General features: G+C 50.3%; 2 protein-coding genes across 3 annotated transcripts in view; one reads left to right on the plus strand and one right to left on the minus strand.

Moving 5' to 3' along the window:
* The window catches only part of SMYD4 (SET and MYND domain containing 4), a gene marked incomplete at its 5' end in the record, with an annotated part of 16,355 nt that continues 1,063 nt past the window's right edge, over positions 1-15,292 (minus strand). The window contains 8 exon segments of the mRNA XM_082328302.1: positions 1-77; positions 10,174-10,380; positions 11,096-11,219; positions 11,562-11,678; positions 12,120-12,252; positions 12,945-13,111; positions 13,421-13,603; positions 13,915-15,067. Of these exon segments, the coding sequence (XP_082184428.1) occupies positions 10,230-10,380; positions 11,096-11,219; positions 11,562-11,678; positions 12,120-12,252; positions 12,945-13,111; positions 13,421-13,603; positions 13,915-15,067 (2,028 nt within the window). The 3' untranslated portion in view covers positions 1-77; positions 10,174-10,229.
* SERPINF1 (serpin family F member 1) lies at positions 2,570-9,966 on the plus strand. Of its 2 annotated transcripts, XM_082328301.1 has the most exons (8): positions 2,570-2,675; positions 5,098-5,183; positions 5,591-5,792; positions 5,871-6,026; positions 6,804-7,007; positions 7,800-7,942; positions 8,554-8,764; positions 9,145-9,966. In XM_082328301.1, the coding sequence occupies exons 2-8, from the start codon at positions 5,106-5,108 to the stop codon at positions 9,402-9,404; spliced, it is 1,254 nt and encodes a 417-aa protein (XP_082184427.1). In that variant the 5' UTR covers positions 2,570-2,675; positions 5,098-5,105; the 3' UTR covers positions 9,405-9,966. The 2 variants fall into 2 exon arrangements, with proteins under 2 accessions (XP_082184427.1, XP_082184426.1); XM_082328300.1 differs by having other exon boundaries at positions 5,591-6,026.

Genomic DNA, 15,292 nt, shown 5'->3' on the forward strand with positions numbered 1-15,292 from the left:
GGGAAGCCTGCCTTCCCTCAAAGGAAGGAGCAGGGTGCTTCTGGGAGCCTCCGTCCCTGAATAGTCTGCACCATCTGCTGGAATAAGAGAAGGACTGACTCACTAACCATGAATTTGGGGGATTCAGGAGACTTTGGGGAATAAAGAGTCCTGGCTGAAACCTGCAATTACACATTTCTCGCAGTCTAAAAGGAGAAGAACGGCTAAAGATAATGTCTACCCCTCTAACCAATGCAATGACACGTACCCTTCAAAAAGAGCGTGTAATTATGGGGCCATATAATTTTAACAAGTAAACCCAAAAGAACTCAGCCCTACTATGAGGGCATAGCTCTAGCCCACAGGGAACATTTTAGCGTATTTATTTATACAGATTCGTTTCTAACGTTCAGAAATACCACCCCATGCCCTCGGTGAGCCCGCTTTGGCTACCGCGGCCTCGGTGCTGACCTCCCCGGGTTCCACCCCGCCGCGCTGCAACCTGAGCACAGTCCGAAGTGCAAGTCCTCCTTCTCGCGCCTCTGCCCTCCAGCTCCCCCTCTCCTACGAAGTTTTTCCCCCTCATTCTCAGTTTCCTGAACAGCTTGGTTCTTCTTATTTCCTATTTTCCGTCTTCCTGCTCTCCCTCCTCCTCCAAGCTATTCTTGTCAAACTATTCATTTCATCTTATTTGACAGTACAGCAGCCCTCCATGACTGTGCTTTGCTCAACAAATTATCAGCTACACCAACCTGAAGACTCTTTTTCGCTCCACTGACTCTCCAGAAGAGGCAGTTTGTAAAATGCAAAGTAATATTAATGTCTCCGCTCAGGAATTTCCCCTTTGCATTGCTAAGCCTTCATTTTGACTGAGCTCTATTCTGAAAAGACACGACTAGCACGGGGCGTCTGCTCTATAGCTCAGCTGCACCACTGGCTGAGAATATCAAATGTATCTCACCATCTTTAATATTAGATGCATTTTTTCCTTACTAGAGCGAATTCATACGAACATGAGCAGTACTTCCATAGCAGAGGTGAACGCTGCTCAGACAGCACATTGCCTGCTGAACACAAACCAGAACAGCAGTAAAACGCTCGTATTGATTTAACAAAACCGATTTAAGCCCTTGCATCTGGTTAGATGGGTACAACGCACCGCTTCAGGGGTCCCCTTCACCTACAGGCATAAAGCTTGCTGTGGTCGGTAATAACATGCTGTACCACTGCCACTCCGATTTACGTGGTTTAAGCCCCAACCTGTAGTTAAACAGCTGGGCTGCCATTTGAAGATACAGACGAGATGCAAAAACGTCTCTAGTGGTCTTTCCATAAAGGGCATTTTCATACCACAAGTAAGGTATCAAAAAGAGACGAAAACCACCACAAGATCTCTCCACAGCCAACACCCCCGTCCTGGGGCCGCCGATGGAGACGAGCAAGCACGAACCTCTCTGCAGAGGGTTTCTCACAGCGCAAGCTGAGAAGCGGTTGAAAGCGGAGCTGTGACTCCTCGTGTTAGCAAGGGCCACCTCCGAAGCGCTGACTACCCAGGGCAGACTACCTGATCTGCTTTTCCGGCTTGCAAAACCAGCAGCCAGTGCTTCTCTAGAGCCGTCCTGTCCCCTTTGCTGCGGGACGGTGTGAGCCCCGTGCCAGCACGCACGAGCAGCTCCTCAGGGCCCGCTGGCGGCGAGGCCGGCAGCCCGAAAGGCGATGTCCCAGGCCCCCACGCTGCCGTGACCCGCTACGATCCCGCTGCGGCGTTCCCAAGCAGGCAAGCAGCTGCCCTGGATCAGGCGAGCTATGCGTCCAGTTAGCCCAGCACCCTGGCTCTTCCCGTAGCCGGTGACAAATGACGGGGGAAAAACCAGCCAAGAACGACCGGGAAAGGAAAACCAACTGTCCTCCGGTTGCATCGCCCAGCTGCTGAGCCCGACGCTCCATCCCAGCGTTGTTAGCCATCAGTGCAACTGTCTTCCACTAATTCGGTTTGGGCTTGGTTTCCCCCCCCCCAAATCTATTTATCTTTCATCTTCTGCAATATCTAGTTACAGTGAGTTTTACAATGTAATACCTAGGAAAAATGCACTCTCTTGATTTCAGTGTGCACTGGTGGGTGCTCCCCGGAGCCTTCGACTGCGGAAAGTAACGACACCCCTCTGCCCCCTTCCCCTCTCCAGATCACTTATCGCTCTGTACGCTCCTACAACATTAATTCCTCTTTGGTACCAAGAGCCCTTGGCTTTTTACTCTCTCTCTTTTCAGCCGGAAACTTTAAGCCAGCTCTGCAGCAGCTCCGCGTCAGCCGGCGGCGATCAGCGGGCAGAACCGCTGCTGCTCGCCCTCCCACCACGGGCTCGCAGAGCCACCGGGCCCCGCTTCCCCTTCGCGGCTCCCCCGCCAGCCCCGGACACGGAGCCCGACACCCCCCGGCCGCCGCTGCGCCGGGCGGGGCCGCGGGGGCCGGGGCCGGCTCGGGCGCGGGGGCGAGCGCTCGCCCGGCGCGGGGTGGCCGGGCGCGGCGGCCAAGGGGGCCGAGCGCTTTAAGAGCCCCGGGCGCTGTAACCTGAAGCCGAAGGCTGGGCCGGGGGAGCGGCAAAGCGCCGCCGAGGCTGCGCCGGGCCGCCGCTGGCCCCCACTCGCCCCGACTCGCCCCGCCGGCAGCCTGCAGCGCAGCGGCCCGGGAGCCCGAGGTAAGGGGCGGCTCGCCCGCGCCGGCTGCCGCGGCGAGGGGAGCGGGGAGCGCCCGGAGGAGCTGGGGGGGGGCGGCTCTTCGCGGGGGGCTTCCCCCGGGCGGGCCCTGGCCCGGGGCCGAGCCGCGCCTGGGGACCGGGGGCTTCTGCCCTCGCAGCGCCCGGGCCGGGGCCGGCGCCGCGCCCGCTCCTGGCCACGGCGGCGGCGGTGGCGAGGGCCGGGGCCGCCGGGCCGGGGCGGCACGGCGCTCCCGAAGGAGCTGGTCTGGGGGCAGCCGCGGGCTGAGCTGGCGGGTGGCGTTTCAGAGCACCCCTAAGGCCCGGGGCGTTCGCAACCGATGCGGGACTTGCACCGCTATAGGTGCCATCTGTATCAATGCCCCCTCTGCACCTGCCGGCCCTGACAGACAGACATCCCCCGGACAGAGCTCCTCCTCAGCTCACTTCTCAAAGCTTTCGTCCTGCGCCTTCCCGGCTGTAACATCGCACGCTGCATGCCCTTGCTCCTTCTCTTCTCTTGAAAGGCAGCCACGGAGTTTAATACCATGCCTGAAACCAGCCCACCTCTGCTCCGACCAAATTCTTCTCTCTGCGTTTTTGGCTGTGCGCTAAGACACATGCAAATAGAATCCAGATGTTCAGGCCCATTCAGGCGCAAAAGGCTTTGTCTTTCTAAAATGGAAATTGCTCTTTGGCAAAGTTTGAGAAATATGAAGCTGGTGACAGCACTGGCAAAAACAATACAAATCTGCAAAACCAATCTCCGCTCTCATGCTCCCAGGAGCTCGGTGTAGTTGGAAGCAGAGGTTGTGTTCAGACAATTATTTTTTTTCAGAGCACAGGTTCTGATCCATGGAAAACCTTCATCTCTAAACTAGACTGAGCCAAGCCTCTTCTGCTCAGCCTGCAAGAGCACTGCTTGGTGCAGGCAGCCGCACAAAGCCCTCGCTAAGACCTGTTCAGCTTAGACTCACGCAGGGCCTCTGCCACCTCTCTCGCAGCACGGTGCCGTTCATTGTAAAACTCTGCAATGAGATGAGCAATCCCAGCATCGCGCCCACTCTCGTACCACCAAACGCGTTGGTTTGGTCCAGTATCGTAAATCCTCTCGATAGCCATCTTCTGCACCAGAATGCCTCGTCCGCCGGGCAGCTAGGAGAGCAGCGGGATGCAAGTGCCCAGGGAAAAGGGGGTGCCGCTTCTGTGTTACACTGTCTGAACACAGATGAAAGCTTAAAACCTCCACTGTGACACCTTTTTCTCCAAGGCAGAACTACCTCCAGGAAAAAAAAGGGGTTTGGCAGGAAAGGGAAACAGTGAACTGCCTTTCACGGCAGTAAAACCGCTGCCTGAGCAGACTGGGTCCTCAACTGGGGCTGGGGTAGCCACGTGGCTTTAAGTTGTATTTCTACCAGCAGGCATGTTTTCTTTATAGCTGAAGTTAATCTGAAACACATGTTCTTTCTCCTGCTTCACTGGGTGCCTGGATCACAGGGCTTAGTTAAATACAACCCTCCTCCTTTAATTTCTGGGAATCTATATAAACATTGCTTCAGAGCAGCCTCCGTGGCGTCTGCTCCCGGGGGCATGACACTTCTGCAGCAGCTCTGGTTTGCCTGCAGCGAAAGCCCGGGTTACACGCTGCCCTTTGGACCAGACGGAGCTGTCTGGAAGGGCCGCACATGCCGATACCAGAGTGATCAAAAGTGGTTTCCACAGAAGGAACAGCTTTGGGGAGTGTGGTACTTTCCTCCCACCTTCATTAAAGTTGAATAAGCCAAGCTCTGCCTTTCAGTTCTTCTCTAGATCCAGCCCAGCGTTAGGTATTCACTCCCAGCCCCTTTCCTTACTGTCTTTTAAGAAACCTCTTCTACTTTTACTTTATCAAATTGCAAATAAGCATCAAAGGAGGCATATGGGCTCTCCAGCCTTCCGGGTGCACGACGGCACAAGAAACGCAACAAACTGCTGCCCGAGGCAGGTAACGTGTAGCAGAGCAGTAACCAGTCAGTTTTGTCTTCTGCCCCATTCAACAATATGGATTTGCTACCTTTTATAAATGAGTTACTGAATTTTTTAAAGTCTAAAACTCAGAAGATATGATTTAGTGCTTTTCTGGACCTTGGCACTCAGTAACTGCCAGCATCAGTGTGGTTTGGGCCACACACATCTGCTTTTGTGCTCAGGCACGCCCAGGCACGCGCGCTTGCCCAGTTCTAAAGTCACTGGGGCCAGGCTGGCTGGATGCCTCACGCTGAAGAAGAAAACCCGCTAAGATCAGGTGCGCGCTTCACAATTGGGAAGGACAAGCAGCAGCATGTGCCGCTGCAGCTCCTGGCACAACCAGGTTCAGCGAATAGTGGTGGTGGGGATGTATTTGCTCGGTTGCTCCAACTACCTCTGCCGTGTTCTTGCTCTGTAGGTTCAGGCATGCAGGTTCCAGTGGTTCTCCTTTTCCTGGGTCTCTTAACTGTCCCAAGCAGATCCCAGAACTTGGCTACTGAGCAGGTGAGTAGGAGGCAACATGCAGAGTGAGGGAGAGGTACTGGGAGCAGGTAATTTAATTTTAGAGAATCTTACGGAAGGATTAAGCGCTACCCTCGTAAGTTACTAGGATTTTATTTAGCAACATAATGAGACTAACTCCTGCTTTACCTAGATAAAACCACAGCAGTTACATCAGGGGATGACCGTGAGCCAGAAATAGTGGATTCCGATCCGAGTGCTGCCTTCAGCTTTACTGGGACACTTTAAAATAAAGTAACTGTTCCTACGCTCCCTATCAGTAGGATTAAGCCAGTATTTCTGTAGATGATAGGAGAGTATCTGTAGAGTGCCTGCCTTTGAAATGTTTATCACAACTGTAAACTCTCGTAAACTGCAAGTGTAAGCAAAGCGCTCCCTGTACCTGCTAGAACTCTGCCACCGCTGATGGAGCGAACGCTGGCGAGGTCGAAGAGGAAGATCCATTCTATAAGAGCCCTGTGAACAAGCTGGCCGCTGCAGTCTCCAACTTTGGCTATGACCTGTACCGACAGCAATCCAGCCGGACGGCCACTGCCAACGTGCTCCTGTCTCCGTTCAGCCTGGCTACTGCACTTTCTGCTCTCTCGCTTGGTGAGTTCTTGCCCTTTTCCTCAGGTGCCGCTTGGCTCGACAGCGCTGCCCTCACACCGCTGTCCTTCTCGTCGGCAGGGGCTGGAGAACGAACAGAAGACATGATTTCTCGCGCTCTCTTCTATGACCTGCTTAACAAAGCTGAGGTCCACAACACCTACAAGGACCTACTGACCAGCGTGACTGGACCAGAGAAAAGCATGAAAAGCGCCTCCCGTATCATCTTGGAGAAAAGTAAAAGTCTTGCTTCCCCTCTGTCAAATTTTACCTAAATAACTAGCAGCAGGTAGAACACACCGAGTAACACCGCACTAACAGCTTTGGCCCTGACACTCTTGAGCCAGGACACAGAGAGTGCCTGGAATGCTGCTGCTGCTCCAGAAAAAGCCTGGAAAGTTTGTGTGCTTGTAAATAAAAGACCAGACTTATGCACACAAAGACTCCGGTGACAGAGCAGCTAACACACGGAAGACCTAGAAGAAGCTTGCTGAGAATTTTCGCTTCGCTCTAGGTTTTCTGGCAGGTGTTGCTAACTTCAAGAACCACTAATCACATTTTCTATTTGTGATAGCATTCAGGTATATTCCTTTGTTTAATTCCTTGCAGAACTATTTGAAATGTCTGCTTTCGGCACGCAATAAACATCTGAGAAAGCTAAGAGCCATCTTTTGGAACCTGCTGGTTCCAAGAATCCAATAGGTTGAGTAAGCCGTACTCATAAAGCGAGCAGGAGAAGGAAGAAAGACTGATGTAGGAATAGCTGTGTCCAAGCCTTCTGTTCTTATCTCCTTTCTTTCCTTCTCAGAAGAGTTATCCCGTGCTGTTATCCTGTTGCATTTGGATCAGTTTCCTCCATGCGCCTTCAGTCATTCTTCTTCAAAGCAGGTTTCTGTCTACACGCAGCCACAGATGCTTCATGAGAGCTGCTGCCGGGCTTTGGATGGCAATCTGCTGCCTTGAGATTGTTCTGGTAAGGGAGCTAGCTGCAATGTCCGTGTTTTTGTTCCCCAGGACTGCGGGTGAAGCCCGGTTTTCACAGCCAACTAGAGAAGTCCTACAAGATGCGCCTGAGGGCACTAAGTGGCAATACCCAGCTAGACCTCCAAGAAATCAACAACTGGGTACGACAGCAGACAAAGGGAAGGATTATGCGGTTTATGAAGGACATGCCCACAGATGTCAGTATTCTCCTTGCTGGGGCTGCTTACTTCAAGGGTAAGAAAGTTGTGTACTCGAGTACGGAGAGGGCCTCGTAAGCACGCCTTAGAAGAGATGCGAGGGAATGCGCTCGCTTCCAACAGAGCAAACAGACTGCCAAAGAGACAGAGTGTCAGGAGAAAGTGTTTGAGAACGTTTAGTAAAGAAGAAAAATTGCATGCTACCTGAACAGAAATAGTCCGCGAGGGAGGAATTATTACTCTTGGGAAGCTGAATCTTGACCTGTTTGCAGTAGGAGACCAGAGAAGAAAGTTTAAGCTCACAGAACTCCACGGCAAGAGACAGACTATTTCCATGTAGGGAAGGCACAGCTTAAAGAGTGTCCTGAGGCTTTTTACCACCATAGGGGGAATGGAGGGAGATGCTAGAGCTGTTCTAGAACGTGCTGTAAGCCCGCGTCCTGGCGAATTATTGCTTAGAGACAAGGAGCAAAATAAAGGGTGGGGAGAGAAGCACTTTATATGCATTGACACAATTGTTACCCTTTAAAATAGTTTTGCAATTACATAAGTAGACATCAGCTTCCCAATAGCTACTCCACCCATACGCTGGCTTGATTTTGTATTTCCCATTCAGCCAATTCTCAGATGAAAAGGAGGGGCCAAAGAGCGGCAGTAAATCAGTAGCTCCATCAGCCTATTTCCATCTCTGTCATCACTCAGTTGTGTCTCAACTCTTAAAGCACAAATGCTGTATATATAAAGCGCAAGATTACTCAGCCACAGGCACAAGCCTGGTTTCATATGCTGCTTTTCCAGAAAACCCTCCGTTTTTTCTTTTAAAAAATAGGGACGTGGAAAACCAAGTTTGACACCAAGAAGACTGACCTGAAGGACTTCCATCTGGATGAGGACAGAACTGTGAAGGTGTCCATGATGTCAGACCCCAAAGCCATACTGCGATATGGTTTTGACTCAGAACTCAACTGCAAGGTCAGAGAGCAAATATTGCACAAGATCTCCTAAACCTCCTGAGGAACAGGCTCAGCTACACTTACCTGTTAGCCCATTCCAGAAGACAGCCTTGCTTCTCCCATCAGGCTAGTTTTGCAATCCCTGTTTTGAAAGGCAGCACTTTGATTCTTAGAATATCCTACTTCTGCATTGGCTATGTGACAAGCAGTCCAGAATTTAAATAATGTACAGGTCCCACTAGCCTGTATTGCCTGACCTGAAGTTGGGCAAGAAGGGCAGGAACTTTTCCATCTCTGCCTCCTTCAACAAGTCTTTCACTGTAGCGTGAGCTCGAAGGTGTTCCAGCTGAGACTCCCCCAAAGCAATGCTGCAGCTCATTACAGGATTCGCCAGGTGAGAGCGAGCACTTGCCGTGTAATAGCTGAGGGAGTGCAGCGCGGGTTGACGAAAGCCCGGGCGCCAGAAGGTTCAGGAAGCACCATGTCCGATAAAAGCAAACAGGGAAGAAGACCAAATGTTAACTGGAAAGGCTGACCAGGCAGCCGAGATTCAGGCCTGTGCCTGGTGCGGGATGGGTATCACTGTTTGTTATTGATGTGACCCTTTCTTATTTATAACTGGCCTTCCAGATTGCCCAGCTGCCGTTGACGGAGCAAATCAGCGCCATGTTCTTCCTGCCGACGAAGGTGACCCAGAATATGACTCTGATTGAGGAAAGCCTTACTTCTGAGTTTGTCCATGATGTAGACAAGGAGCTGAAGACGGTCCACGCTGTGCTAAGCCTGCCCAAACTAAAGCTGAATTACGAAGAGGCGCTTGGCAGCACACTAAAGGAGACAAGTATGTACATCACACACCCTCTGCAGACTGCCAGGGCTCAAAGCAGTGGGCAAGTTCCTTCCTGCTCTCAGAAGAACGTGAAGCTGGTGGGTTATTAGTTAGGTCCTGCTGTCAGTCTGTAGAGATCTCACCAGCAACTAAATCACCTTGGTCCAGGACTCCTCAACTTTTTATCACATCTTTCCACCAAGCTCATACAGCGCTTCTGAGATTGAGAGGGAGAAGCTCAGTACAAACAGATGTAAGCTGCTTCTCCCCGTTACCCCCAATAAACAATACCAGAGCAGCTACGTGCCCTCCTGGATCACAGCGTTAGCAGTACTGCTCCCCCACCTGCAATCTATGCTTTCAGCTAATGGAATTTTCTTTCTTTCCTCCAGGGCTCCAATCACTTTTCACATCACCTGATTTTACCAAGATTTCTGCCAAACCTATTAAGCTATCTCATGTGCAACACAAGGCAATTCTGGAGCTTAGTGAAGATGGGGAAAGATCCACGCCGAATCCTGGGGTGAATGCTGCTCGTCTGACCTTCCCCATAGAATATCACGTGGACAGACCTTTCCTTCTTGTACTGCGAGATGATACCACAGGAACCCTCCTCTTCATTGGCAAGATCCTGGATCCCAGGAGTGTTTAGATCCCTTCACAATAATCTGCAATGGTAGGGCCCAAACGGAAAGGGTGGCATTGGGAGGGATACTGGCTCCCTGCTCTGCTGCACAAAGACACAACTTGCAAATCTTATGCCTTCATGCTGCAATAAAAGAGCTTTTGCTAGTAATCTCAGCAAGCCCCAGTATTCTCCCTTGAAAGATGGCGTGCATACATCATATGCCTTCACACTCCCCTTTTGCCCAGACAGAGCCACAATGCAGCGCTGTGTCCTATAGGCAAGCGTCAAGCCTGGCGCATACTGCGTTTGTCCCTATCCTGCCTTCCGACCCCACGCCAGTTGTTTATACCGAATCCCTCATCACTGACAGGTCTGCGCTGGCGGCCCCCCAAGTTCTGCAGTGCCCCCCTCTTGTAGCTAAGTTTGCGCTTCCCAGCCTGCTGCCTGACCCATTCCAACCATTTACGTTTCACACTGGCAAGAAGAAAAGTGCTTCATAGCGTTAGAAATCAAAGGCAGTGTGGTCTGGATGACTGCATGTTCATAACCATCAGGGTACCGCACGGGGGAGATTCACATCTCCAGAAACACAGGCATACACAAGCATCTCAAACGTTTGCTTCAAACCCACATGCAGAAATTACACAACAGCATCTATTCCCACCATACCACACACAGACCCCTCATGGTAGAACTGGTCATTTTATTTACAACAGTCTCACTAAAAAGCATTTCAGATTTCATTCAAGTTGTTACATACGATTTTCCAGCTTGTACTACATGACTACCTTACCACATGAAACTTAGCTTTGATGAAAGATCACATTGCGGCTTCCTTTGACAGGGAAATTAAGTCCTCTGAAGGATGCTTCTGGGAAGCTCTAACAGACAGGTCTTCATCTCTTGTAGTTCCTGGATCTGAGCACTCTGAGGACCACAGTGCACGGACAAAATCTCCTCTGCTCTTTGAATTGTGCTCAGAGCTTCAGAAACTGCAAATCTGAAATAGGAAGAGCATAAGAATGGAGTATACAAAATACTTAATTCAGCTCCTTGGCTTACACAACCTTTAACCCCTCCCCAACAAAAACCTAAACCTGTTCATGGGTACAGATCCTATCCTCCACTGCCTTTTGGCACCAGGCAAATAGCGTGCACTTCAGCTGCAAAGGGCGGATGGGGGGGAAAAAGGTAAGGAGATGGACAAACACTTAAAACGTTATCTTTGAGTATAGGTACCCACTACTTCCTCGCTGCAGCTCCTGCTAAAATTAATTCAGTTAAAGGGACGTGTTGTGAGATTTTCAGAAGCAGTCAGGGATTTGCTTGCCAAAAGATGGCCAAAACAGAGCAAGAGGGTTTCACTTCCGCCTTTGAAAAGATGTCAGCAACATTATACGACTGAGGCATGAACACCAAGGGTGAGGAATTGACAAAATAAAACAATAGGACAGGGAATAAACGGAGCCAGGGAGAAGAAAAGACTAGACAGGGACAAAGCCGAGAAATGGGTCCAAAGAGAGTCATAAGGTACAAGTGAGCCCCACTGGGGTTACTGAACTTGCACTGGAGCAATGGCCAACTTTCGTACCTGTGCCAGACTGCCCAGGGTCCTGCGAGACACCCTGCAGGGTGCCAGGGACCACCGGCCATGAGGCGGTGTCAGACACACAGGGGCGGTGCAGGGAAGGGACAGAGAATGAAAGCAAATTTACCCATTGAAGAGAATTTGTGCCAGCTTGAAAAGTTCATGACCTATTTCTACACTTGATGGCCCGTGATGCATTTCCACAATCTCAATACTCCTCTCCAGGTGTCTGGCTGCTTCCTGCCACTTCCCTGGTGGAAAAAAACAACAGAAAACAAAAAATGAGTCATGAATAAATACTTCCTAGAGCTACTGCCACCCGAAGAATCCGATGGCTTTGTGCAAAATGTGATAAACTGTGTCCACAGCATTCTTGGGATGCTGCTGACCTCAGAACCAGGACAGGGAATCTAGAAGAACGTGAGATCGCATTATTGTTCGCTGGCTGCTGGGAACGCAGTTTTGGCTAAAGTAGTCTTTCTGAGAGCCCTGCTGTCAAAACTAGAGAAATGCAGTAGGAGAAAAGCGAAAAGGCTAGTCATGTTAAATTCAAAGTTCAGACAACTAAAGATAATGAGAAGACAATGCCATACCAAGAGTAGCATAGACCTGTGCCAGATGATCCTCCATCTCTCCCATCAGCAAATGCTCTGGAGACAAGAAGTTTCCAGCATCCATCTGACACTTCAGGAGCATTTTGATAGCCTGATCTATAACAAAACAGGGTATAAAATTCATCCTACCAGCCAGTCTCCAGCTTTCTATGATCCGTGATATAAAATCAGTCCAATCTCATCTTTGCATCTTACACGGCTAGATTTGGATTTGGTTAGGATTCAACATCGACTTCATCTGCAACCCTGCTTATTCTAACGCAGTGTTGGCCTGACTCGCTCCAGGAAAGCAAGGCCTGGGAATGCATAACTCCAACGGTACCCTGAGTTCTTTTAGTTACTGTGGAACAACGTGTGACTTAGATTAACACCCGGATCAGGGGTATAAAAAACCTAAAGCTCAAGTCCCCAGGGACACCAGGCTGCAGGCCAGAAGACCCCCCCTGCATAAGCAACAGTGCCATCTCATGGCTAGAACAACGCCTCCCGATGTGTACTCATTAGCTGCTGACCTTAAAGGAGAAAGCTGAGCCTTACCAGCCTTCCTGGCTCTCAGCAGTTCTAATGCTTTCTTGATTTGTTGCTGAAGGTCCCGTAAACGGTGTGACAGGCTCTCTCTGCTGACTGAGACTGCACAAGCTCCATTTGAACAATAAAGCATGTCTTCCCCCTGTGGAAATCATCCCTGTGATCGTTCCTGCTCACGTTCAACTCCAAGCTTACTTTCCATCTCTGTTATCTCTGTATTGTGTTAGAGAGACACTAAGTTGTTTCTCAGCTGCATTCAGTAAACAAAGTGAGTTGCGTGTAAATTGCTATTAGCTTATTCGATTTCACGGGAAATTTCCAGGAATAGCTACGACTAGGTGAGCTATAGATGAGGCCGAAGCAGGGTCACGTGGTACACAACTAACGTTCGTACAAAATACATGCGATGTTGACTTCTCCCCGTCTGACCCACGCTACGTGCTGCTTTGCATCCTGTGACCTGCGGAGAGCGTGACTCTACCTACAGCCCCCGTACGCACACCTTCTGCTCTAGGCTCCAGGCCTCCATTCTCCTTCGCAAATATCCCCCTTGCCCTAGTCCACAGCCCCGAGATTCTAAAGTTCCTTCGTCAAGTTCAAAGGGATTTTCACTTGCTGTTAAAGGCATTATTTTCCCTGTAATGCTGGAAGACTGGCATACAAGAACATTACAAGAAAGCTGCTAAGAACAGTGAGATACTGTCTCGACTCTACAGGGGCTTTTGCCTTCTGAGCAGACATCCACAGACTGAGGTCTTTAACTCTGGACTTTCCCAGAGACCCAAACGTTACACATCCCGGTAAGTTACACAGTCGTAATGATGGAAGAACTACCTGCATTGGAGCCCGGCAGCTAGGACAGCAGAATGAGTTTCTCACGGACACCGCGCTCTTGACATCAGACTCTAACTCATCAAGGCATGCCTGGCAGCGACACTCAAAGAAATACTGACTGAGAAGCTGTTGTCTCTCAGCAACCTTCATTCTACATCGGTGAGGCCCTGCAAAGGGATGGCAAGGGTAGAAATCTCTAAACAGGCACAGTTCTTGACATCAGACTAAATCTGTCTTTGTTGCAATTGAGACTAGATATATCGTCTTTTAGAGAGGACATAACTGGAGACTGAAAATGTAACAGTGGGCTCAGGAGATAAAATCTTGCATTGATATCTTTGATCAAGGCTTATATATAAACAAAGACTCTAGCAACGTTATACTGGGAATTATGACATTCATAGCAATCAGTTAACATGCCAAGTAGAGGTGAGAGGATGGCTGTGCCTTGAGACGAACAGGGAGTTAATACTTACCATAGCAATGGAAAATCTCTTGGCCGCTTGGGATTGGCTGCGATGCCCTGACAGTGGCAGCTGTCCCGCTAAATGACACGCTGATATTGGGACAGCACGAATGGTTCAGAAGGCTGAGGACAGGAAAGAAGGCTGTCGCCAGGCGCACAGGCTTCTTATTTACAACAGCACCATCTCCGGACCCTAAAGACAGAGGAAAAACAAGTAGGTTGAGAACAAACGCTCAGTAGCCCACGCAGCTTATGCAACGAGCACTGTGACCAATTGCAGACAGCAGTAGAAAGGTTTCTGGTATATTGCTGCAATAAATAATAGCTAAGTCCCCCCTACACGTGCACCGAAGAACACAGCAGTAAGGGACAGGCCATTAAATTTTAAGCAAGTCGTTTCCATCTGCAGTGGGAGCTTTTTACAACTGATAATTCAATCTCCTCACTTCACACAAGCTAGATGAGCAAGGACAACAGACAAAGGCTTAAAAGTTTTTATCTTACCCGATTCCTGCATTACAGTGATCGCTTGTGCATTACACTGCAGCTGCAACACATGCCTCAGCATCGCTTCTGCCACAGTCTTCAGCTCTGGAGACAATTCACCCGATGTTTCTTCACGTGTCTTTGGTTTGGCCCCCTTCTCAGATGATTCCTGATTCAAAACAGCAGCCTCCAGCCCATCTTCTTGCAGTTGTTTGCATATAGCCACTACACTCAGCAGGCAAAGGAACTTATGTTCAGGGCTATGCTTCTCAGTATGTGGCAAAAGGTTGAAGACAGCTTGGTAAGAACTCTGGTACTGACCACTGTCGTTACAACCAGGGATACCTCTGGTACCAGCTCTTGTACCTGGTGCCTCGCTGAGATGTTTGCATCTTGCCTCAGGGTTGTGAAGGTCCTCCTCACCACCGTGGGACCATTCCACCAGCCTGCTAACCTCTGCAAATCCCGCCAGCAGAACAGTCCTCAAGGCAACGTGGCAGAAGACCCCTAACGTGAGAAGCAGCGCTCCCAGGGAGCACTCCGTCCTGTGGTACTGCTCCCACGCCACGTCTGCACAGTTCTGGCTGCAGTACTTTGTGTAGCTGCACCCACGGCAAGGCACCGAGGCTAAGAGCTGCCTCAGACAACGGTGGCAATAAAGATCTGCATTGGTGACGCGAGTATCCCACGCTGCTTCACTGCTGTCCTGCAGAAGGCGGCTCTCCCCCGGGCAGAGCACGCTTACAAAGGCCTCCTCTTTCAACAGGCTCTGTCCTGGCAGGATGTCCTGGGAGGCCACCAAGTGACGTCCCCTCTCTCGATCAAAATTCAAGCTCAAAGATGAAGATGCGCCTGAAATACTGTCGTTCTCTTCCCAGATCTCCGACTTTCTTTGGATGTCACCACATGCTTCTCGTGCAGGCTCTGGACAGCTCTCTTTCTCATGCATTTTAATCTTCAGTTGACTTAACTTTTTTAGCAGTGTCTGGTGTGCAGGACTAGTCACGATCCCATCCACAGCAATTTTATTCTCCGCCACCCTGAGGGCATCTGCTGCATCCTGTAACCTCCCCAAACACAGCAGACACTCAGCCTTGCGCAGCAAGACCTTGGGCAGCAGCCTGTCCGGATAGCCATGACTTTCAGCCCTGGCAATATCTTCCAAACAAACCTAGAAACAAAGACAAGGCCTTTTAAATGTACTTGAAAACCGGCTGAGACTCGTGCTCTTTTATTCTATCTAAGATGCAGAATATTTTAACAGGAGTATGTTAATCAGCACATTCCACGTGCACAGGCAAGCTGTCGGCCAAATAAAGCCTCCTGCCACACAACAGGAAGGAAAGCAGGAGCCCTTTGGGAAGTTTGGGCGAGGACGGATGCGTTAAGCGCGGCG

Source organism: Platalea leucorodia (assembly GCF_965183815.1).
Source record: "Platalea leucorodia genome assembly, chromosome: 16".
Taxonomy (NCBI): domain Eukaryota; kingdom Metazoa; phylum Chordata; class Aves; order Pelecaniformes; family Threskiornithidae; genus Platalea; species Platalea leucorodia.